Genomic DNA, 21,656 nt, shown 5'->3' on the forward strand with positions numbered 1-21,656 from the left:
GGGATATGGCAGTTTCTCAATGCTTGATTCTGTCAAAAACTATCTGTGATTATTTTGTATGAATAGCAAGTCCTGCATACTGGCATTGGTGAAGGCATTGTAGTATGGGATTTATGGGAATCAACAGTGAAAGTCACCAGGATTATCTGGATAGCTGAAGGATAATGAGAGGTTTAAATTGTTAAGTCTGCCTGAGATATGGAAGCTCTTTTTTATGTAAGAAAATGATGGTTGATTAGGTCAGCTTGTCAGTAGAATGTAACTCAGAATGTAATTGATAGTGCTTCATCCTTTATGAATTATGACATAGATCTATTAAATCTTTCTTATCTGTGTATTATTCTGTGTTTTTTTAGATTGACCTCTCAGTAATATTATTTTTGGTAAATTTTACTATTTCGCCCTTGCATATGCTGAGCAACGAACATGAAAAACGTCATTCATAGACCAAAGCCTAAGATCACATGATGGATATATTTTCTGTGATCAAATACACACAAAATTACTGATATTTATTTTGTATGCTTAAAAAGTGCAGGCAACAAGTAGATTGGATGAATTGAAACAGGTAATAGGATTTTACTTTTTTTACAGAAACGTAGCCAGGAAAATAACATACAAATGACAGACAGAAGTAACTGTGTGTGTTTGATGTCTATTTTCAATTATTTATGTTGTTAGATGTCTATCTTTAATTATTTATGTTCAAACATGATTGCTAATATGTTCCCTGGGGGACATATGATATTGTAACTTCACAGACTGCAAAACAAACAGAGCTCTGAAGGGAATACAGCATCATAATTCGCCCCATTGGTGCAAAAAGGTACCATGTGCCGTCTATTTACAATGTCACATGGTACCATGTGCCGTCTATTTACAATGTCACATGGTACCATGTGCCGTCTATTTACAATGTCACATGGTACCTTTTTGCACCAACAGGGCGAATTATATAACTGGGTAGAGATGAAAGAATCATTTCTGCGCCAAGATGTATTATATTATATGTCAATATTTGTTAAACCTTGATTTTCAGTTCAGAGTGATTCAAGCAACATGTTTGTTTGTTTTTATGATTTGAAACGTTTTCAAAGGGGTTGAAATATAGATAATTTATTTATAAAGGATTTTATTATTTTTTCCTGTTAAATATAAACTGTTTTATAAGAAATTTTTTATAAGGATTTCAAAAGTGTCCCAATAAGTCCAGAATTTAATTGCTTTTTTATCACACCTTTAAAGCATATTGTGATTTTGCAGAATGACCAAAATATTCTTTTGATACAAGAGAAAATTTATATAAACAATGTTATTTTTTTACTTAATTCTAGTTTTCAGTGAATGTTGAAATAATTTTATGGTTTTTAAGCTCACCTGATTGCTCAGGTGAGCTTTTGTGACCGGTCTTTGTCCGTCGTCCGTCCGTTAACATTTGTTCGTAAACACTCTAGAGGCCACATTTATTTCCGATCTTCATGAAACTTGGTCAGAAGCTTCGTCCCAATGAAATCTCGGTCGAGTTCGAAACTGGGTCGTGCCGGGTCAAAAACTAGGTCACTAGGTCAAAAAAAAGAAAAAACTTGTAAACACTGTAGAAGTCTAATTTCATGCCCAATCTTCATGTAAATTTTGCCAAAATGTTTGCTTTAATGATATGTTGGTTGAGTTTAAAAGTGGTTCTGGTCCGTTGAAAAACATGGCCCCCAGTGGGCGGGGCAGTTTTCCTTATTTGGCTATAGAGAAACCTTGTAAACACTCTGAAAGTCACAATTTTTGCTCAATCTTCATAAATTGGTCAAAACATTGGTTTTATTGATTTCTCGGACGAGTTCGAAAATGGTCCAGATTGGTGAAACACATGGCCGCCAGTGGGCAGGGCATTTTTATGTCCCCCACTATAGTAGTGGGGGACATATTGTTTTTGCCCTGTCTGTTGGTCTGTCTGTCTGTCTGTCTGTCTGTCTGTCTGTCTGTCTGTCTGTCTGTCTGTCTGTCTGTCTGTCTGTCTGTCTGTCTGTCTGTCTGTCTGTCTGTCTGTTTGCGCCAACTTTAACATTTTGCAATAACTTTTGCAATATTGAAGATAGCAACTTGATATTTGGCATGCATATGTATCTCATGGAGCTGCACATTTTGAGTGGTGAAAGGTCAAGGTCATCCTTCAAGGTCAAAGGTCAAATATATGGGTCAAAATCGCTAATTTAATGTACACTTTTGCAGTATTTCAATTTTCAAGATAGCAACTTGATATTTGGCATGCATGTGTATCTCATGGAGCTGCACATTTTGAGTGGTGAAAGGTCAAGGTCAAGGTCATCCTTCAAGGTCAGAGGTCAAATATATGTGGGCAAAATCGCTTATTTTATGAATACTTTTGCAATATTGAAGATAGCAACTTGATATTTGGCATGCATGTGTATCTCATGGAGCTGCACATTTTGAGTGGTGAAAGGTCAAGGTCAAGGTCATCCTTCAAGGTCAGAGGTCATATATATGTGGCCCAAATTGCTTATTTTATGAATACTTTTGCAATATGGAAGATAGCAACTTGATATTTGGCATGCATGTGTATCTCATGGAGCTGCACATTTTGAGTGGTGAAAGGTCAAGGTCAAGGTCATCCTTCAAGGTCCAGTATATGGGTCAAAATTGCGCATGTAATGTCACTTCTGCAATATTGAAGCTAGCAATCTTATATTTGAAATGCATGTGTATCTCAAGGAGCTGCACATTTTGAGTGGTGAAGGGTCAAGGTCAAGGTCATCCTACGAGGTCAACATCATATACGGGGACATTGTGTTTCTCAAACACATCTTGTTCTCTATGTATATAATGAAAACATGTCAACACTCTAGAAGTCACATTTTTGGCCCAATTTTCATGAAATTTTGTAAGAAATTTTGTTTCCTAGATACGTGAGTTTAGTTTGAAAATGGTTCCGGTCCTTTGAAAAAGATGGTTGCCAGGGGGAGGTGGCAGTTTTCCTTATATTTATATAGTAAAAATGCTTGTAAACTATCATGAACTAAGGTCATGTAACATGCGAGACAACTCTTCTAAATATTGCATTTAAGCTTACAGTAGTTACTCCCCTTTGATTATTAATGTTTTCATAAAAATACCGTGTAGTTGAGTCATTTATGTGTTAGTTGTTATTGGAGGTTGAATGTTTTTATGCCCCCTTTCGAAGGGGGCATATAGTGATCGGACTGTCTGTCTGTCCGCCTGTCTGTCTGTCTGTCTGTCTGTCTGTCCGTCTGTCGGTCTTTCCGTCACACTTTGCGTTTAGGTTTCTAAAAATGCTCATAACTTCTATGTCCCTTGAGATATAACCTTCATATTTGGTATGCATGTGTATATGGACAAGGCCTTTCCATACGCACAAAATTTTGTACCCTTGTGACCTTGACCTTTCCATACGCACACAATTATTTACCCCTGTGACCTTGACCTTGAACTTAGGGTCCGCGTTTAGGTTTCTAAATCTGCGTTTAGGTTTCGAAAAATGCTCATAACTTCTATCAAAGCGTTTATAGGGGGCATATGTCGTCCTATGGTTACAGCTCTTGTTTATAGCTCATCTGTTTGCTCAGTTGAGCTTTTGTGACTGGTCTTTGTCTGTCATCCGTCCTTCCACATTTGTTTGTAAACACTCTAGAGGCCACATTTATTGTCCAATCTTCATGAAACTTGGTCAGAAGATTTGTCCCAATGATATCTCGATCGAGTTCGAAACTGGGTCATGCTGGGTCAAAAACTAGGTCACTAGGTCAAAAAAAAAGAAAAAGCTTGTAATCACTGTAGAAGTCACATTTAATGCCCAATCTTCATGTAACTTTGTCTAAATGTCTGTCTTAATAATATGTTGGTTGAGTTCAAAAGTGGTTCCGGTCCGTTGAAAAACATGGCCACCAGTGGGCGGGGCAGTTTTCCTTAAATGGCTAAAGAGAAACCTTGTTAACACTCTAGAAGTCACATTTTTTGCCCAATTTTCATGAAATTTGGTCAGAACATTTGTTTCCTTGATACGAGAGTTGAGTTGGTAAATGGTTCCGGTCAGTTGAATAACATGGCTGCCGGGGGGGGGGGGGCAGTTTTCTTATATTTATATAGTAAAAAAAAGCTTGTGAACACTCTAGAAGTCACATTTTTTGCCCAATCATCATGAAACTTGGTGAAAAGATTGGTTTTATATATACTAAAATTAAGGCAGGTGGCAACCGCTTTTACAAACATTTCTTGTTGATGCTTATTTTGGCTTGACAACCAGTGGTTTTGCCTCTGGTTGCAGCTGACAACTTTTCGTGTTCATTTGTGACTCATTTTGTTAGTTCTTCCACTAACTTTGTGTGATTTATCCTTCTAGTTTGTTCACATCATTTAGACAAATGCACTGAGTCCTCAGGCTATTGTAACATTGTAAGGTAATAGTACTAGACAATGGTGACATTTATGAAAATAATAATCATCACAGTGTTAACTTGGTTTTGAAGATATAAGTTATTGTGAAAGGTACATAAAGATTTGACAATGGCAAGTTTTCAAAACAAAATAAAAAATAATGTATGACATTTTGTTTATAGAATCATATTGTTATATTCATATGCCCTTAATATATTTTGTATGAAAAACTAAATGTGTAAAATAGCGACTATGCAATATACAATATACAAAAAACACTCTGCATTAAAAATAAAAAGCAACAAAACAGGATCATCATAGTATATAGCTTGTCTTTTCTGTCATTCAGATTGGTCACTTCTACTGAATATTCTGTCAACTCTTTCAATAATTTGTACATGCCAACATTTATCTATGAATAGCATTATTTTTGCATAACCAAGGGATTTAATTGTACCCATATTTAGTTAATTTATTTTATCCTGCCTTGTAAATGTCTACGAATATTATATATATATTTTTGAACAGCAATTTTCAACCTTGATCTGTTTTATTTCTGTTAAAGCTCATGACATGTTTATGTTGTTCCTGAGTCAGCAGACAATCACATCAAGTAAGATTTAACAGGGAATTCAGAGCTGGCATGAAATTGAGCGACAAAACATATCTTTCCTTACAATTCAATTAGGCCATGTCAGACACCTTGTGGGAATCCTGGGAAGCTGTTTTACAATGTTTATTTATCAATAATCACCTCAGCTTTAAAACCTGCCTGAGGAATGTTGGCAGAAAATTCTCTTGTGGGTAATTATCCTGCTTCAGGATGGATGGTGATTGGCTTCCATTGAAGCTTGCCTCCTTTTAGAGGAAAGACAGTTCAATTTGTTAGTGTAAGTCCTTGTGGGTTGTTTGCTCCTGGGATTTGGTGAATGACAGGGAGTTATGAACCCATACATTTTTGTGTGTGGCGGCCATTACGGTAAAGATTTCTTTGCAGATGACTGCTGTCCACTTGCAAGAAATCAACAGACAATATTTACAGATAACTTTGAAGAATAAAGGAATAAGAAATTTAAATAAATCTTAATAATGAAAATAACTAAATAGCATCATATTCCTTCATTTGAAAGCTTTAGATGTTATTATAAACCTGAGGCTCAGATACAATAATATTTTCTTTCAAAAGCCATGCAATGTTCAATTGTTCATACATTACAGGGGACAAAAATATTTCTAAACTGCAATCGTCCTGCAGGACAAGTGCATTAACATTTCCACTCGTCCTGCAAACACATGCACTTGTCCTTCAAAGTATGTGTGAAATAAAGATTGCTGATATGACTAATAAAGTTTCCAATATCACTGCTAAAATGCTGCTTACTCAGTTATTCATGCCAGCTGATCACAAAAGAAATGTTAAGCAGTGAAATGAGTTAAATCTACTTTATTTATGAGGAACATAAAATAACTAAATGAAGACAATTTTGTGTTTTCCTTTTTACTACTGCTCGCTTGCTTTCCGTTTCGGACGTTTGAACATCGCTCCCGCCAACTTTAAAGAACGCTCGTATGTCAGACATTTTTTCAGACGAAATTCAGACTGGTTTCAAACCGTACTTCACGGTTAAAAAATTCTTTAAAGATCAATACTAACAGTGAATGCATTCGGATGGTTCCCTGTCAACATGGACGCGCAAAGTTTGCACTAAAAAGCCAATATTTACTCGGGAAACAGTCTCGCATAACAACGCGCACCTGCTGTTTGAAATTTACAATTACATTTTCCGGTCCATGTGCATTCTTCTTTCGGAATAGATATGCTTTAAGAAAATTATTTTATTTAATGACAACGAGTCTTTCTGGTCAGAAAATACATATTTTAACATCAGTTTTTTCACTTGTCCTGTAGGACGAGCGCTTTAGGGAAATTCACCCGTCCTTCCAAGATTTCACTCGTCAATACGAGCGGACGAGTGGTATTTTTGTCCCCTGCATTAAAACCTTATTCTTCAAAATTATGTTTAGAATAATTATTCACCAAATGTATTTTATTCATAATTGCTACATCAAAAAGAGTGTTTATGCCCCCAGATCGAATGATCAGGGGGTATATTGTTTTTGGCCTGTCTATCATTGTATGTGTGTGTCTGTCTCAAAACTTTAACCTTGCTCATAAAATGAAAACTCTTGTGTCTATGTTCTTTAAACTTCACATGCGCATGCATCTCATTGAGATCTACAATCAAACATGGTGTGAGGTCACTAGGTCGAAGGTCAAGGTCACTGTGACCTTAACATTCAAAATATAATATTGTTTCTCAAATAGCTGCCTGCGGCTTCAAAGCGCAGTAGGGGGCATTGTGTTTCACAAACACAGCTTTTGTTTATTGCAAAAGTATTATAATAATTTTACTTCTTATGCCCCCCTTTGAAGAAGAGGGGGTATATTGTTTTGCTCATGTCGGTCCGTCTGTATGTCTGTATGTCCGTCCACCACATGGTTTCCGGATGATAACTCAAGAACGCTTAGGCCTAGGATCATGAAACTTCATTGATCATGACTCGCAGATGACCCCTATTGATTTTCAGGTCACTAGGTCAAAGGTCAAAGTCACGGTGACCTGAAATAGTAAAATGGTTTCCAGATGATTACTCAAGAATGCTTAGGCCTAGGATCATGAAACTTCATAGGTTCATTGATCATGACTCGCAGATGACCCCTATTGATTTACAGGTCACTAGGTCAAAGGTCGAGGTCACGGTGACCCGAAATAGTAAAATGGTTTCCCGATGATAACTCAAGAACGCTTAGGCCTAGGATCATGAAACTTCATAGGTACATTGATCATGACTCGCAGATGACCCCTATTGATTTTGAGGTCACTAGGTCAAAGGTCAAGGTCACGGTGACCGGAAATAGTAAAATGGTTTACGGATGATTACTCAAGAACGCTTAGGCCTAGGATCATGAAACTTCATTGGTACATTGATCATGACTCGCAGAAGACCCCTAATGATTTTCAGGTCACTAGGTCAAAAGTCAAGGTCACGGTGACAAAAAACATATTCACACAATGGCTGCCACTACAACTGACAGCCCATATGGGGGGCATGCATGTTTTACAAACAGCCCTTGTTACTTTCAGCGTTTCATGTATTGTTCAGTTTGAAGTATATTTGTGATAATGACAAATCCTGTATCTGTTCAATCAAGATGAAAAACTCATTGAATCTGTTATCAAAGAGACTTGAACTGCAATAGAACAGTGTGTAGCCTAATTTGATTGCCTTACATTGTGTAGCCTCTGGAGGAAGGACAGATGCTGTCCTCATCTGACCATTGGGTCTAGGGTCAACAGGGTCATTAACTTGACCATTGGGGAGATGTTATTATTCACTGCATATAAAGGCATGCTAATTGGTCCCTGTAGTGGCATGTGATATGATCTGGTCAATCAATACTGGGTAATTATGTCTGACAGAGGCAATTATTGTTTGAATGAACTAATGCTAATGTTCTGTAGAGGAAAATGAGGAATTTGAATGTTACCTTTTAGTTTTGAGGACCTTTGTTGAAATTAGTATGAGTAGGTGTTTACTTTAGGGCACAACTGTAACAGGCATTCATTTTGAGAGTATATATTTATGTACTAAATTCTTAAGGAGAATGCCATACAATAATGTATGTTAGAACTTCTCTCTTTCCCAGCTGCATATGGTTAACAAAATTGAAATCTGGGCTTAGAAATCTTACAAGTATACAAAATCTGAACTTAAAAACAAACCTTCAAACAGCCTTGGTTTACACAATAAATATTGTTTTTTTAGAGCAAGAGAAAAAAGAAAGAAATGTTGATGAATGCAATATTGTGAAAGGTAGATGCTTATTTATGTAACTGTGAGAGTTTTACTGATGCAACTTAGTGCAGGGTGATAGGCAACTTTTATTTGACAATACCATCCATATCATTAGCTGTAACAGAAGTCACACAGAGCTATGCTTTGCACTTGGATTCCTGAAGTTTTTGCGGATGATTAGCACAGGTAATGGGAAACACACTGTACAACCAGTCTGTCTAATTAGGGAAACACTGTACAACCAGTCTGTCTAATTAGGCTACTGATTGTTTGTGATGAGCTATAAAGCCTGCTAGTGTAATTGACAAATTAAGGTTATTTCTGCCACCCTTTTTACCTTCATTAGGCCTGTAATGGATTGTTAAGGCTTCAAGTGGATTAATGGGTAGCAGGCAGAGTGCTTGTGACCCTTTCAGGCTTTATTACGCTATTTAATTATTGATCATCATTTTTTTCTTCTCTTAGAATGTATTTGTTGCAGAGATACCTTGAAATGTTTGCGACATTTAATGTTTTTAAGTAATGCAAACAGTTGTGTTTTTTGTTTTTTAATGGTGTTCACTCATATTTGTTGTGGATGTGCATATGCATAATCATGAATAGAAACATAAGGTTTGGGAAAGTCAATTTCGAAATTTGGCAGTCTATCTGGGCAACAAGCTGTTTAAAAAGCTTGAAACAGGTTACCTGCTGTTTATCAGTTTATTGTTAACAAGCACTGGAAGGTTCAGGCTCATCAAAGTGCATCATTAATTCATAGAGTTAGGACAGCAATTTTATGATATTGTTTGATTTTGTTTTAATAAATTGAGATAATGATGAGATAAATTTGGTTCAGGGGTTTCTTTCTTTTTTGCTGGGCTACCAAAGTTTTGAAGATCATTTCCTTTCTGGGTAACATATCACAAAAAGTTAGTTGCTATCCTTGATGAAAGTATACCAGTTTTTCTGTAGGAAATATATAATATATGTAATTATATGATATTATCTTTGCACTTTTTGTATCACAGTTTATCAAACTGCCTATCAGCAGTACCCAATAAGTTTATTGTATTATCCCGCGCCATAGGCGTAGGGATATTGTTTTGGCGTATCCGTCCTTTCGTCCGTCTGGCCGGCACTTTTGTGTCCGTAGCCATATCTTAGAATTGCTTTGGCGGATTTCATTGGTATGAGTGTATATATGGATAAGAGGATGATGCACGCCAAATGGCATTATACACCATCGGATAATAACAGAGTTATGGCCCTTGGTATCTTGAAAAAATGTTTTTGTGTATGTCTGGAGCAATATCTTGGAAGTGCTTTGACGGATTTCATTGAAACTTGTTATGATTATATATATGGATGAGAGGATGGTGCACATTGGCATTGTCCATCCGTCAAGAAAACTTTTGTGTCCAGAAGCATAATGGCGGGGGATATCAATTCAACAAATTTGCTTGTTGAAAACAATTATGATCAATCAATAAACTGAAATCTTATATTATCAACATAACAAATATTTATGCCCCCCTTCGAAGAAGAGGGGGTATATTGTTTTGCACATGTCGGTCGGTCGGTCCATCCGTCGGTCCGTCCACCAGATGGTTTCTGGATGATAACTCAAGAACACATAGGCCTAGGATCATGAAACTTCATAGGTACATTGATCATGACTGGCAGATGACCCCTATTGATTTTCAGGTCACTAGGTCAAAGGTCAAGGTCACAGTGACTCGAAATAGTAAAATGGTTTCCAGATGATAACTCAAGAATGCTTAGGCCTAGGATCATGAAACTTCATAGGTACATTGATCATGACTGACAGATGACCCCTATTGATTTTCAGGTCACTAGGTCAAAGGTCAAGGTCACAGTGCACGAAATAGCAAAATGGTTTCCGGATGATAACTCAAGAATGCTTATGCCTAGGATCATGAAACTTCATAGGAACATTGATCATGACTGGCAGATGACCCCTATTGATTTTCAGGTCACTAGGTCAAAGGTCAAGGTCACAGTGACTCGAAACAGTAAAATGGTTTCCGGATGATAACTCAAGAATGCTTATGCCTAGGATTATGAAACTTCATAGGTACATTGATCATGACTGGCAGATGACCCCTATTGATTTTCAGGTCACTAGGTCAAAGGTCAAGGTCACAGTGACTCGAATTAGTAAAATGGTTTCCGGATGTTAACTCAAGAATGCTTATGCCTAGGATCATGAAACTTCATAGGTACATTGATCATGACTCGCAGATGACCCCTATTAATTTTCAGGTCACTAGGTCAAAGGTCAAGGTCACAGTGGCTCGAAACAGTAAAATGGTTTCCTAATGATAACTCAAGAATAATTAGGCCTAGGATCATGAAACGTCATAGGTACATTGATCATGACTGGCAGATGACCCCTATTGATTTTCAGGTCACTAGGTCAAAGGTCAAGGTCACAGTGACAAAAAACGTATTCACACAATGGCTGCCACTACAACTGACAGCCCATATGGGGGGCATGCATGTTTTACAAACAGCCCTTGTTCATACTAACAACATAACAAATGCTGTTATGTTTCCTCTTCCTGACACGCTTATCACACTGGCTTTATTGCTGAATGGGTGTTTTAATCGTGGCCAGAGGAATCAGGAGCCTGAATTATGATAGTTCTCATAATTTCTGCTTCATGGTCTTTGAGAGCCTGTTGATTGATATGAGTTTGTCATTGTCCTGTTATGTTGCAACAAGACTGTATGCCGGATTCTTTAATTGTTTGTTATTTGAACCATTCTCATTTCCATTCTACAGATATAACTTCTCATAAATAATGCAGATGTATTTTTTATTGTTCCAGCTATTGGTTTCCTTTTCATCCTAGGCTTGTTGTCATTTAATATCAATTATTTTATGACCATCTGTGTGTGCCAATAATTTCTTGGCATAGTAGAACTGCAATCTCATCTGGCGGGCTCAAAGAGATCATTTTTGATGTGCGCAAGGAAGTACAAAAAATTGGTCCTATCTAATTCAGAAATCAGACGCAAACATTGAACTGTGATTTGAAAATGCATACTTTGTTGATGTGACTCTGTTGTGTCTAGATATAATTATGATAAAATATAACCCCAGACAACGTAGCATTCAAATGTACACTCAATAATCATTTTTTAAGGGAAAGCTTAATGTTTGGGTGTATAAGTTCAAGTTTACTTAAGGTTAAGTGTTTTTTGTTTTTTTTAAAGTGTGAAGTACAATAATTGAGCTTTTATTTTGCTCTTCCTAACTGTATTCTGACAAGGAAAATATGTAATCTAAATTGTCAGAAAAATATGTAATCTAAATTCCAGACTTACCAGACCAAATAGTATTTTTTAGCTACTGATGTAACTATGTAATGAACTCTGAGATTTATGATGTGTTCTTATCTCGTTTCAGGCATCTGATGCTAGTCTTGATATCTTCAAACCGGTTGTCTTGAACAGTGTTAATTGTGCAGGTGAGTGTTACATGCATAGGAAAAAAGTCATTGTTGTCCTGAACAGTGTTAATTGTGCAGGTGAGTGTTACATGTATAGGAAGAAAGTCATTGTTATCGGGTACAGGTGGGAATTAATAGAACTCCCGTCACATGTGGGGTGTGTGTTTGATGGTCCCAAAAGAAATAAACATCTTTAAGTTACAGATGATAATTGTAATGTAATATTGTGGGAACTTGCGAAAGACATGTATTACAAGATCCTAATAGTTCTGTTACAAACTGACATTAATTTTGAGAAGTAAAAATGTTATAGAAAAGCTTTTTGTAAACTTGTACAGTTGGAAACTTATTGTGAAAACCACATACATGTTTAATATGTAGAAAATATCTTGGTAAAGCATAACAGATTTAAACTAAATGTAATGAAATAAAGAAAAGGTGTTACAGTTCATTAGTGGTAAAGGTTATAAAAAAAGTGTTACAGTTTTGTGGATTTGTGTGGGTTTATAAATTTAATATAATGTACATTTACAACTTACATTAGGTTGTATAAACTACAATGAAGCAGACTTTTGCTGATCAGAAATACAGGTTGGGTTTTTTAAACTACACATTTTTTTACAAAAGACCTTAAAGTTCTTTCAATATTTAAAGAACAGTCTGAATCCAAAAAGGTTATCTTTAGACTAAGAATTGAGTTTTTTAATTTGACAGCTCACATGTTATTGTTTAATCAAGGATGTTTCTCACATGAAGGAGAATTGATTCTGAACAATGTATTTAGTAAGCACTTATTGAGGTTTTATGCCAGGCAGTTACCATGGCAAAGTCACCATTTTTTTAAGCAGACTAGAGTGTTATTTAAGTGTACTGAAAGATGCAATTGAGGGCCGCAAGAGGCCACTTGTGTCTCCAATGAAAATGTGGCAATCAAGATGTAGCTGTTTTCAATGAGGTTCCTAGCTGTACAAAGAGAAATCCATACAGTCTGAAGTGTTCCAAATGTGTACTTAGATGGATTGTGGGTGACTCAGAGGAAGAAGTGAAGTGTGAAATGGATTTTAAACAAGGTCCATTTAGAAACAATATCGGTTGTCAACAGTACTTGAAGAGGTCAAGTGCTTTGAAATCCGTTAAGTCTTGATGTTGACAGGGGTCCAGGAAGTTAAAAAAATATATATTAACTCTTTCATAAGTTTTTCTTCCTTTATGACTGTCTTGAGAACATCAAATAACTTTAGTTTTAATCCTTAGTGGCTTGCCTCATATTTTAATGAGATTTTCATGTTCATGTTCTATTTTATATTTTTAAACAACATCTTAGCTGTACAAAAAAGACAGATGTTATAGCATTTATGGATTGCTTTTTGATGCAACACAACATTGAAACATCAATCAAATTATTAACAAGGGAATTAAGCAACAATAATGTTGGTTGCTAAGAGCATAAAGAGTATCCAAATAGCCATGAAAAGTAAGGTTATATCCAATCATGAAAAATATTACACCTAATTTAGAACAGTGGATCTGGTAGAAAGAATGTTCAAGTGCACTCGTGGCTAACTGATAAGCACATAGGCTTTACAGATATGTGGTATATGGTTGTAAGTGTTTCCACTTCTTGAAATTGATTGATGTAATAAAATTCAAGTGGCAGTATTACAGATTTAATTGTCTCGTTATTCATTTTTTATACAACTTCCTTTTGCAATTTCGGAGAAATTACTTTAGTTTCACATTTGTCAGTATAAGAGTCAAACATGATATTCAGTTCATGTATATACAGTAATAATTATGTGTATTAATGCTGTAATATAAATAATTGTGCCTAATTGTTTAATTATTTAGGAACATCATTATAAGGGAACAAACGCTCCTTGAATGTAACGGATAAATGAGACAATAGTCGGTGACATTTGCTTTATTCTTATTATTTGAATCCAGTTTTTTTCAACATTTGGGAATGGGGCCTGTTCCATTTGATTTGGGAAATTTTGCAGTGTTTTGACTAAATTTGGGAAATTAGTGTTGTTGTATGCTAAAAAAATGCTTCACAATGAAAATGAACGTGTTTTCAGTTATATAAAATTGCTTAGGTTGAACTTTTATAAATGGATGGGAGATGAACAAAAAGTTGAGATTTAAAAAAATAAATTTTTTAAACCGGCTATTGGGAATCTTTGGGTCCACTTTGGGGGAAAAATACTTTTTTTCCATAGTGAATGGGCCTTAATATTGGACTCACTTTGAATGAAAAAAACAACACTGGCATCTGATTAAAGATAGAAACATAATTGAATTCAATGGAAACTTTACACATGTGTCCAGGGCCATTGTATTAGGTCACTTTCAAGTTCTCTTCATGCTATTAAGCCCCTATTATGTGTTTCTTAAAGTCTGTCTGACCAAAGTCTTATTTTGATGGATTGCAATTGCATAAATATGTCTGAAAGGAATTTCCCTGGCTTTAAATGTTTGACCTACTTGATTTTGTTCCTAGTCTGTATGTCTATACATCCATATCTCTTTTTGTGTCTGATTTAATTTCCCCACACACAATAATTTATTAAGGTCACTGTTTCTTAAAATTGATAAACTTTTTCCACTCAATTGCTTGTGTTGATGGGGATATTTTTCTTAAATTGTGTGTGTTGGTAGCTTATTTGCCGACCTAGCTTGGAATTGCACAATTATTGACTGCAGTAAGAGCTAGGAATCCCACAAGTATTGACTAAAACGATAAAAATAATTTTCTTATTGAAGTAAGTTACGTTGAACTTTAGGCGCAAAAATAAATACATATTGTTGTTATGGCTTAGCATTAACTTTTATTATGTGTTTTTTTTCTTTCAGTTGAACCCATACTGCCCGTGTCACATCCTCCAGTCTCCACCCACAGTGAAACCATCACAACGTCAACTCACATCACTACAACTACAGTCTGTGATGTAAGTGTGACCTCATCAATTGTTACAGCCCCAAGGAGTTGTGTCGCCTTGCCAAACTGCACCTTAACAACATCTTCCATCTCTAAGGCTGCCAATCGTATGCCAGTGACTCTGTCCTCACCCCACCATAGTCAGAATCAGCATCATAAAGCAAATACCCAGGAAGCTCGTCAGCAACTTCCACCTAGTCCTCACTTCCATCATCATCCTCAACAGCAGCATCATCATGAACATAAGCTGCAACAAGCTGAAAAGTCTACTTTAAACCAGTATTTAGGTCAACAGGCTATTGACAGAAAACATACTCATCACCATAACAACCACCAGAACTTGTCTGTAACCAAAAGCAGCAAAGAACGAGACATTCGCCATAATCATATTGTGAACAGCCCACTGTCTGTGATCAAGAGAAGACCTTCACCACCACCCCTTACAAAAACTACAAGATCGTCTTCACCAGCAAACAAAAGTGTTCACCACCCACTTGCTGTCTCATTAGCGCAGACTACCGTTACAGTCTCCACTGGTTCAACAACTAGTGCCAATCTTTATCGAAGTGATTCCCGCAGACCCTCGCCTGCTCTTTCTCATTCCACCCAGAGTCGTGATAGGAGTCGGGAGAGAGAGGTGTACCAAGTGCCGCCTCTTAGCGTCAGTGCTGCTTCCAAACCCCATTTTTCTGCTGGTCCAACCAGGTATGTGGGAAGCTTTTTTTGGATCATAAATGAATGTTTGCAAATTGTTAACATTGGAAGAAATGGCAGTCATACAATTAACACTTTACCACTTAGATACGTATTTTGACGCATGTGTGGTCCCTTAGAAAGTTTAATTAAAGTGATAATATGCGCAGCTAACAGTATACAGTCTAACCTGTCAATAAAGACCACTTAAGGGATTGCTCTATTGCTTAAATGGTTGAATACTAATGCATGTATAATGTCATAAAGGATTGAAAACACAGTTTTGATTTTATATTTATTATTTCAATTTCCTTATGTTTTTAATATTTATTTCATTAATCATATCATGTATAAATAACTATTGAAATACATGAATATGTACTTGAACGGACGAATTCCGTATCGATAATCTTTGCACGTCTTATCACAGAGTAATTTAAGAAAGGAATGAATATCAAAATGTATGTTTGTGATTGGCATATTGTAATTGTAAGAAACCGTACATTTCCTTCAAGTGATATTATGGGCATCTAACAGTTTATAGGTGTCTATCGCAACCGTTGTTTATTTTTGGTGTTTTCACTTCAAATACACTTATATTTGTTAATGCAGCATCAACATACTACAACAATATCCCGGAAAGAGAAAAATAATGCATTTGAATATCAACCGTACACCATTTTGTTTTACAGATCATTTTGGCTTGCAGATAAATGGTCAGTAACCACATTTTAACTTACTCTTTTGACCTGTTAATTCTTTTCAGCTCAATTCAACAGTGAAAAATGCCCATAATATCACTTTAATGAGTTGATGAAAGCCCCAAATTTTTAACCAGGTTTTCCGAAGGAAAAAACTGGTTATTAGATTGGCGAATGCGGGCGGGCTGGCTGGCTGGCTGGCTGGCTGGCGGGCTGGCAGGCTGGCTGGCGGGCTGGCGGGCGGGCGGAACAAGCTTGTCCGGGCCATAACTATGTCGTTCATTGTCAGATTTTAAAATCATTTGGCACATTTGTTCACCATCATTGGACGGTGTGTCGCGCGAAATAATTACGTCGATATCTCCAAGGTCAAGGTCACACTTTGAGTTCAAAGGTCAAAAATGGCCATAAATGAGCTTATCCTGGCCATAACTATGTCATTCATTGTGAGATTTTAAAATCATTTGGCACATTTGTTCACCATCATGGGACGGTGTGTCGCACGAAAGAATCTCCAAGGTCAAGGTCACACTTTGAGTTCAAAGGTCAAAAATGGCCATAAATGAGCTTGTCCTGGCCATAACTATGTCATTCATTGTGAGATTTTAAAATCATTTGGCACATTTGTTCACCATCATGGGACGGTGTGTCGCACGAAAGAATCACGTCAATATCTCAAATGTCAAGGTCGCCACGACTAAAAATAGATTTTTTTTTTTTAAACATTCTTACAAAGGGGGTCAGATTTTTTTTCACAATGAAAACCTGGTTTTGTGACAATTTTGTCCCTTGTTGTTTGATATTTTTAGCAATAAGTACATTAATCACGAGTCACTAAAATACAAAGGCAATTTCTTACACTTTCGACAAACTGATAGATGCAAACAAGAAGCAGGCAGCTACCAATTAGCAATGTGTGTTAAGTAAACAAACAACTGTTATCGAGTGCAGTAAACTTTCACTTGCCAATATCTCCATAGCGACCGACAAGTCTACTGGTTAGATGTTTATCACGTGACTATCACAGCATCATGGTGGCCATTTTTGTTATTGAAAGTTGCGTAATCGTTGATTGCTATGATTGAAGTGGTCTTCGTTAGGTATCAAAATGGACTTTTGGGAATGTAAAATGGCGGTCTTTGGTCGTTGTTCTCAGGTGGGCTTTATGCGCAGGTACAATATATAGTGAAATCGTTCAGGAGGAAATCATAGTGGTCTTTATGGACAGGTGGTCTCTATTAAAAGGTGGTCGCTGGGACAGGTTGGACTGTATGTTATGTTTATAGGTGTCTATCGCAACCATTGTTTTTTTTTGTGTTTTCACTTCATATACACTTATATTTGTTAATGCAGCATCAACATGCTAAAACAATAACTCGGAAAGAGAAAAATAATGCATTTGAATATCAACCATACTTTCGTGTGACAACTGATCATTCATTTACGATGTGAATCTAAATTTAGTTTAAGTGCAGATTCGTTCATACCACACAAAGACACAATTTTGTTTTACGGATCATTATAATTTCCTGCAACGATATCTATTCATACGACACACAAACACTAACTCCGATCCTAATAAAGACAGTTCGGCTCGGCTTAGAGGATTGGGACAATCATGTAAAATATCGAATATAATATATATTTTTTATAAACAACTGGTAGCAAGATGAGCTGCATATAATTGGTCAGTTACCACATTTTAACTAACTCTTTTGACCTGTTAATTCTTTTCAGTTCAATTTAACAGTGAAAAATGCGCATAATATCACTTTAAAGACCTTTTTTTGTAGATTCAAGGTTTAAAGGCATCATTTCCAACCCTGAGTTACTGATTAGCAGCAAACAGCATAAAACCTGAACAAACTGCCAGTTACTCGCAGGCTGTTCTGGTTTTATGCTGGTTGCAAAAGCCATTCTTACTTGCTTCTAATGGGGGAAAGGGTTTAACATGCTTATCTTACATGTGTTTAGAAAAGCAGATAAGCTGCATAAGACATGTGCCAAATGTTTGATTATCTTTTTCAACCACACAATGGTAATTTTTTACATTTTTAAGTGCCTGCTTTAGTAGTGTGTTTGTAGTGTGTGTAATAACCACATACTTAAAATAATCTTAACTGTATCGAAACTGAAGGGAACTTGAATATTTCATAATGACAATGAACTTCTTGAAATATTGACTGGAAGGATGGGGCTATTAGTTGCATATTTGTTTTCATGTTTACTAATTTGCTACTATCTAGCCCATCCACACAGTGTGCTAAATGTTTTGACTGGTTTGTTTTACAATGGCATTTTTCTAGTGTTTTCTTGGATGGCATTTCCATTGCAGGAATGCCCTTCACAAAGTCTAAACAATTGTATTGAAAATGTTTTATTTTTGCAAAAATGAGTGTCTTCATTATAATGATATACTTGCATTTTTTGATGGTCAAGAATCAACAGTGTTCTAAGTCTTCTGTTCCAGCACATAAACAGCATAGATTTACTGAGTTAGACTGTACCTCAGAGCTGTAATATAAGTGAAATACTGTTAAATGCAACAAAACATCTTAACAACCAGTTTAACAAACTTATTATTTGCTATGTATTAAATTGATGTTAGTCATTGTACCCATGTGTTGCCTTATAGCCATGGCCAGGCAACGCCAAACTCCAGCCTATGCAACTCGTTAACCAGCTCTAATCTCGGGTTATTTCCCCTTCACGGGACGTCCAGTCAGACAAGCCCGTTTACTGCACCGCCGGTACCCAGTCTGTCGGGACTCCAGCACCCATTCCACCACCAGACATCGCCCCTGCACCAACACGCCATGTTTGCCTCGCCCCTGCCTCAGGGCTTGCACTCAGTGCCCCTCCCTGGGGGGCTGGGCATGTCCTCAGCCACTCAGCTTCCAGAGTCACTTGCAAGTAAGTGTAACATAGCTGCATCGCCCCTCTCCAAAGGCCTCCCCTCTATACTAATGCCTAGGGGGCTTGGAATGTCCCTGTTCATGAATCAATGGCAAGCAAATGCCACATAATTTCTTCACCCCTGTCAAACGGGCACTTTGTGCCTCAGGGTGTTTTGGGTATGGCCAGTCAGATACTGGAGTCATTCTTAGTAAATGCCGTGTTGTTCTTCTTTGGTGTATGATAATTAGACCCATGGCTGTTGGTTCTGATAAAGTCCATTTCCATCATGGTTCATAAAGTTTTGCAATTTACTTAGTTTTATCTGGCATTTCCTGCCAGTGCATGTCAGTTTGTATGAATTTTCATAAGAAATAAGTCATGCTTCATAATTTGCATGATTTTTAAGCTCTGCTGTTTTCGGAGAAAACCCGAGGTATTGTCATAGCCAGCTCGCCGTCTGGCGTCCGCCATCCACTGTGCTAAAACCTTAACATCGGCTCTAAAATCAAAGTGCTTCCACCTACAACTTTGAAACTTCATATGTAGATGCACCTTGATGAGTTCTACATGCCACACCCATTTTTGGGTCACTAGGTCAAAGGTCAAGGTCACTGACCTCTAAAAAAAATAATCTGACAAGCTTTCATTTATTCAAAACTGCACCAGCAGCTGAGCGTTGGCACCGTTTTTTTTGGTGCTCTTGTTATTGTATTATTATTTATTTATAGATTTTAAATTGTTAATAATTAGTAAATCCTTTTAGTTTTCAATCATACAGTCCTTCTTAGTGTGAACAAAATAATATGCTGTTTTATACTTTGAATATAATTGGTGATTGTTAATAACAAAGCATTTTTCCATGCTGCATGGTTTGATGTAATTGTATATCAATTTGTGAAATCTTAGGTCCAGATCTGTTGCGGGATGAACTGAACCGGCGCTTCCTGATCTCACAAGAACGCTCTTTGCTAAGCAGTATGCCGCCATTGCTAAGGGCAGACATCCACCAACATATGCACCAGCACCAGCACATGCATCAACACCAGCACACTTACCAGGGTGGAATGCCCCCATCTCCGATCTCCACTCCAGCCCTCATACCCACAGCGTTAGGCAACCCGGTAAGAATCAGGACAACCAACAAACTGTTCTGGCACATTATAACTATACAGATTTTCGACTTAATCAGCTGTAGTAGTGGGGGACATATTGTTTTTGCCCTGTCTGTTGGTTGGTTGGTCTGTCTGTCTGTCTGTTTGCGCCAACTTTAACATTTGCAATAACTTTTGCAATATTGAAGATTATTGAAGATAGCAACTTGATATTTGGCATGCATATGTATCTCATGGAGCTGCACATTTTGAGTGGTGAAAGCTCAAGGTCAAGGTCATCCTTCAAGATCAAAGGTCAAATATATGGGTCAAAATCGCTAATTTAATGTACACTTTTGCAGTATTTCAATATTCAAGATAGCAACTTGATATTTGGCATGCATGTGTATCTCATGGAGCTGCACATTTTGAGTGGTGAAAGGTCAAGGTCAAGGTCATCCTTCAAGGTCAGAGGTCAAATTTATTATGTGGCCAAAATCGCTCATTTTATGAGTATTTTTGCAATATTGAAGATAGCAACTTGATATTTGGCATGCATGTGTATCTCATGGAGCTGCACATTTTGAGTGGTAAAAGGTCAAGGTCATTCTTCAAGGTCAGAGGTCAAATATATGTGGCCCAAATAGCTTATTTTATGAATACTTTTGCAATATTGAAGATAGCAACTTGATATTTGGCATGCATGTGTATCTCATGGAGCTGCACATTTTGAGTGGTGAAGGGTCAAGGTCATCCTACATGGTCAAACGTCATATAGGGGGACATTGTGTTTCACAAACGCATCTTGTTTTTTGTGGTATTTAAATGATTTGACTATAAATAAGTCAATGTAAATATTGAATTTGAATATTAAAGAGTATAAAAGGATACAAAGTGGTTGGATACAGACTAGCATTCATATCAGCTGTTTTCTGGATACAATTGATTGTTCAATCTTTCTTTTTTTAAGTTAAACCTAACAATATGTTGGTATATAAATGCTCTAATGCCAGTAAAATGTTTATGTTAAATATTTAAATGGCTCACGTTATATATATTTATTTTATGCTTTCCGATGGTTTATAGAGAAAAATCAGTGAATTAAAACTGATAATTTCACTGTATCAAACAGTGAAAATTATCGATAATTTTCACTGTTTACTGTGAAATGACGTTATTTTTTTACGAAATGACGTCATTATCCCAGCGAAATTCTTTAGTTAAACTCTTTAATAATGTATATAAACTGTAAAAAAAAAAGCAACAAATAAAAAGAAAATTTGTTGGATTCGGTGGTATATCGCTGTTTATTCACTCGTGATCTCGTGACCATAGAAAATTTAAATTTTCACTCGTGGCTGCGCCACTCGTGAAAATATCATTTTCTACGATCACTCGTGAATTAAAATTGATAGTCCACCAAATTCAACAAATATCCTCTATATGTTTACATTGAAAATGTAAGAATAAGTCTCAACTCGGACTAATTTGGAATTGTCAGTCTGGATTGGTTTATTTTGTGTCTGGTTATGATGGTATTGCATACGGATGCGTCAGGTGTTTCTGATGATGATGCAAATGTCCAGAATAAATCATTACAGCCTTTCCAACACAA

At 36.6% G+C, this 21,656-nt stretch overlaps 1 protein-coding gene and 1 long non-coding RNA gene across 5 annotated transcripts in view; both read left to right on the top strand.

The window, feature by feature from the left end:
* Window positions 1-21,656, top strand: part of LOC127870341 (autism susceptibility gene 2 protein homolog) — a 254,849-nt gene that overhangs the window by 209,312 nt on the left and 23,881 nt on the right. For all 4 annotated transcript variants that reach the window (XM_052412969.1, XM_052412987.1, XM_052412977.1 and 1 more), the window contains 4 exons: window positions 11,678-11,738; window positions 14,574-15,363; window positions 18,688-18,965; window positions 19,857-20,071. In XM_052412969.1, the coding sequence (XP_052268929.1) occupies window positions 11,678-11,738; window positions 14,574-15,363; window positions 18,688-18,965; window positions 19,857-20,071 (1,344 nt within the window). The remainder of the gene's footprint in view (window positions 1-11,677; window positions 11,739-14,573; window positions 15,364-18,687; window positions 18,966-19,856; window positions 20,072-21,656) is intronic.
* LOC127870393 (uncharacterized) lies at window positions 16,184-16,734 on the top strand. Its single transcript, XR_008044796.1, has 2 exons — window positions 16,184-16,420; window positions 16,572-16,734. It is a non-coding gene; the product is annotated as an uncharacterized LOC127870393 (long non-coding RNA).

This window comes from Dreissena polymorpha, chromosome 1 (assembly GCF_020536995.1).
Source record: "Dreissena polymorpha isolate Duluth1 chromosome 1, UMN_Dpol_1.0, whole genome shotgun sequence".
NCBI lineage: Eukaryota > Metazoa > Mollusca > Bivalvia > Myida > Dreissenidae > Dreissena > Dreissena polymorpha.